Source organism: Phoenix dactylifera, chromosome 2 (assembly GCF_051530095.1).
Source record: "Phoenix dactylifera cultivar Ajwa chromosome 2, Ajwa_hap1_PhDact_Kaust_v1.1, whole genome shotgun sequence".
Lineage (NCBI taxonomy): Eukaryota > Viridiplantae > Streptophyta > Magnoliopsida > Arecales > Arecaceae > Phoenix > Phoenix dactylifera.
In genome coordinates this window covers 46451090-46454310 of record NC_143191.1, presented here as the reverse complement: position 1 = coordinate 46454310, position 3221 = coordinate 46451090, and the positions used below count along the sequence as shown (strand labels likewise).

General features: G+C 41.4%; 1 protein-coding gene across 1 annotated transcript; it reads left to right on the top strand.

The window, feature by feature from the left end:
• Positions 1 to 2165: 2165 nt before the first annotated feature.
• LOC103696044 (uncharacterized) lies at positions 2166 to 2780 on the top strand. The gene has a single exon (XM_089928301.1). It carries the CDS (start codon positions 2166 to 2168, stop codon positions 2778 to 2780), a length of 615 nt encoding a protein of 204 aa, XP_089784427.1.
• The last annotated feature ends 441 nt before the right edge of the window (positions 2781 to 3221 follow it).

Here is a 3221-nt window from a genome sequence, read left to right as displayed (position 1 = left end):
AATATGGACTGGAGAGCTATGAAACGGAGACAGGAAAACTTGTGTTTTTAGATTTTTATCTCAAAAACCTGATCAACTAATCTCAGCTCCTACTGGATTAAATTTTCAGCTCTTTCCACATTGTAGTGAGTTTATACTAATCCAAAGTGTTCAGTTTAATCTAACCCCTATAAATGGTATCTTGCTGATTCCTATTAACCCCAAAGACAAAGTCACGCAGGAATAAAAAACAAGCTAGAAACAAAGATTAGCTTTACCATGGTTCAACTTCGATCTAGTGGGTTACATGCACGGTGACACCATGTAATTCAAATTTTTACGAAGAGAACTATTTATGAGCCATAAGCTTTCCAATGGTTAAAATAAGGGAGTTTACGATCTCTCACTTTCATCAGAGATGCATCCCTTCGTCTTGTAGAAATTATGAAGAACAATCGCCACAAAAAGGGGAAGTCCTCTGGCTTTAGCAACAGAATGGCTTCCTCTAAATGCATAAAATCACTCCCATTAGGTTTTGGCTTCGATATGGTAGGTGTTGAAAGTTAAGTGGAAGTCCTGAAGAGAGGTCTTTTAAAGGTATAAATGCATCCATTGCACTAGATTGGGTCTGGACTTGGTCGAGGCCATTCTATTTTGTAAATTATTTGAAGTTGAAATCTTTAATTAGCTTATTTGTATTTATTAAAGGCTTAACAACATTTTGTAAATGAGGGCTGAAGCAATGTAACCCACTTTCCCGGCCTCTATTGTTCATCATGGTTGCTGACATGTTATGCCGGACCATGAAAGTGGCTCCAGTAGTTCCCTGACAACACATTGATATATATCTTCTGCAGTGCCTCCAAAAACCATGTCAGCATGTTAAAATGTATCCTATAATCGTATGAGCTGCTAACGAGTTTGAAGATTAACTTCAGCAAAACCCAACTCGTTGGGATGGGCATGAAGGAAAATGAGACCACCCCCCCTCCGACCCCTATCAAAATATCTATTGAAAATTGCCTCACCATTTCGGAAGCAAGTACACAAGGTTTACAAGCTTTCTACCAGCGGCCGCATTAGTAGGAGATGGCGTCGTTCTGGCACGAAGTTTGGAAAAATAGTGAGACTTTTAACGAAACGTCCCCAGTCCTCCTTTCTCTTGCTGAAGACCGAGGTTCAAGTATTGGAGATTTCATGAAAGTAGATAACTGGATGACAAACTTCAGAAATCCGATGAGTGATGGGGCCCGCTTGGAGTTTCCGACTCTAAAAACACTCCTGACCACTGCCAATATCTCAAAGGAGAATGATGGGAGGTTATGGAAATGGTCTTCATCCAGGACTTTCAGTACTGTTCGACGGTGCTGTCTTTTCTTAATGCATGGAGGCATAACACCTCAGCTTTGTTGCATTATTTGGAAACTGCCCTCACCCAAGAAGGTGAAGACCTTCATCTGGTTGTGCTATCGCAATAAAATTCTTAAAACTTCCAAGAACCTGGAGAGAGAGGGTGTGAAGGGACCCGAATCATGCCCGCTTTACAGCAACCAAAAGGAGACCACCGATCGTTTGTTTCTTGCAGGCGATTACTGGAAACAACTACGGCGCCTACTTCTAAGAAGTAGTAGGACCTTTGGAGAGACCGGCGAGCATATCTACCCCAAACAAGGAAGAAGTATAGTAGCGATGGATTGCTCTACTGCTACTTGCTGTTGGAGTAATGGACGAGGCGAAGGCCTTCTACGAAGTGGGAAAGATGGTGGCCTTTCTGTTTAGGGATTGGACGTCCATGGGCAAAAACATCGAATGTGAAAGGCTTGCACTAAAGCTGGATCTGCCGGAAATAAATAAACTTAATTATGCATTAAATCAAGAGATGCTATTTGAGACGTTTGTGTTTCCAAGAGACCTTTTGTCTTACCTATGAAAGTTACTTAGAATTCCTCTTCATGAGTAAAACCGTAGTGTCATTCATAAATATATCTCTTAATATTTAGTATAGAAGTTACTTAAAGGGTTATAAAATCCTCTTTATAAAGGGTTGTTATTTGAGTCATTTTGTAATGAAGAGAATTAAAGAAATTTAATATAGAGAAAAGTCCTCTTCATTCCTTAGTGAGAAAAATACTACGCATTCTTCTTCTTCTCTATCCACCTCTTCAAAGTGGTATCAGAGCTAGATCATGGCTACCGGAGTGCTTCCCATTCCTCGTCTTACCAATACCAACTATGCGAATTGGAGTATCCAAATGAAGGCGTTGCTTGGATCTCAAGATATTTCGGACATAGTCGAAAGAGGCTATGTAGAAGCCGAAGATAAAGATATTCTTACGGCGCAACAACGAGAGACTTTGAAGAAAGAGAAGAAGGCTCTCTACTTCATCTACCAAGGCCTAGATCAGGCCGCTTTTGAGAAGGTTGCTAGTGCTACCAAGTCCAAGCAAGTATGGAAGATCTTACAAAATGCTTACAAAGGTGTAAAAAAAGTAAAGAAGATTCGCCTCCAAAGCTTGAGAGGCGAGTTTGAAGCTTTGCAAATGAAGGAGTCCGAAGTTGTGTCAGACTATTTCACAAGGGTGTTGACCGTTGTGAACCAATTGAGGAGGAACGGCGAGACACTTGATGATAATCGGGTCGTGGAAAAAATCCTACGATCCTTGGACCACAAATTTGATTATGTTGTGGCGGCCATTGAAGAGTCCAAAGACTTGGACACTATGACGGTGGATGAGCTTATAGGTTCACTTCAAGCCCATGAGCAAAGAATACTAAAGAGAAGACAAGAGCTATTGGAGTAAGTCCTACAAAGCAAGCTCTCCGTCAATAACAAAAAGGAGGAGTCAAGAGGCGAAAGTAGCCAAAGAGGCCGTGGTCGTGGCCGAGGACGTGGTCATGGCAGAGGTCGAGGTGGATTTTATAGTCATGGTAGAGGCCGTGGTGACCACAACAATATTGGGGAAGGCAACCAGAATCGTGGAGGAAGAGGACAAAGAGATAGAGGCCGAAGGTATGACAAGGGTTAAGTTCAATGTTACAATTGCAACAATTTTGGGCATTATCTTTTTGAGTGCTACTCTAATCAATCTAGTCAAGTTCATGAGAAAGCCAATTATGCCAAAAAGGAAAACAATGGAGATGATGTGCTTCTACTAGCACGAAAAGGAGGAAATGCTATCAATCAAAATATGTGGTACTTGGACTCCGGTGCAAGTAACCATATGTCGGGGCACAAAGAAATT

What these genes read in the sequence shown, in the direction of transcription:
- LOC103696044 (XM_089928301.1), top strand. Translation starts at nt 2,166, where the DNA reads ATGGCTACCGGAGTGCTTCCCATTCCTCGTCTTACCAATACCAACTAT.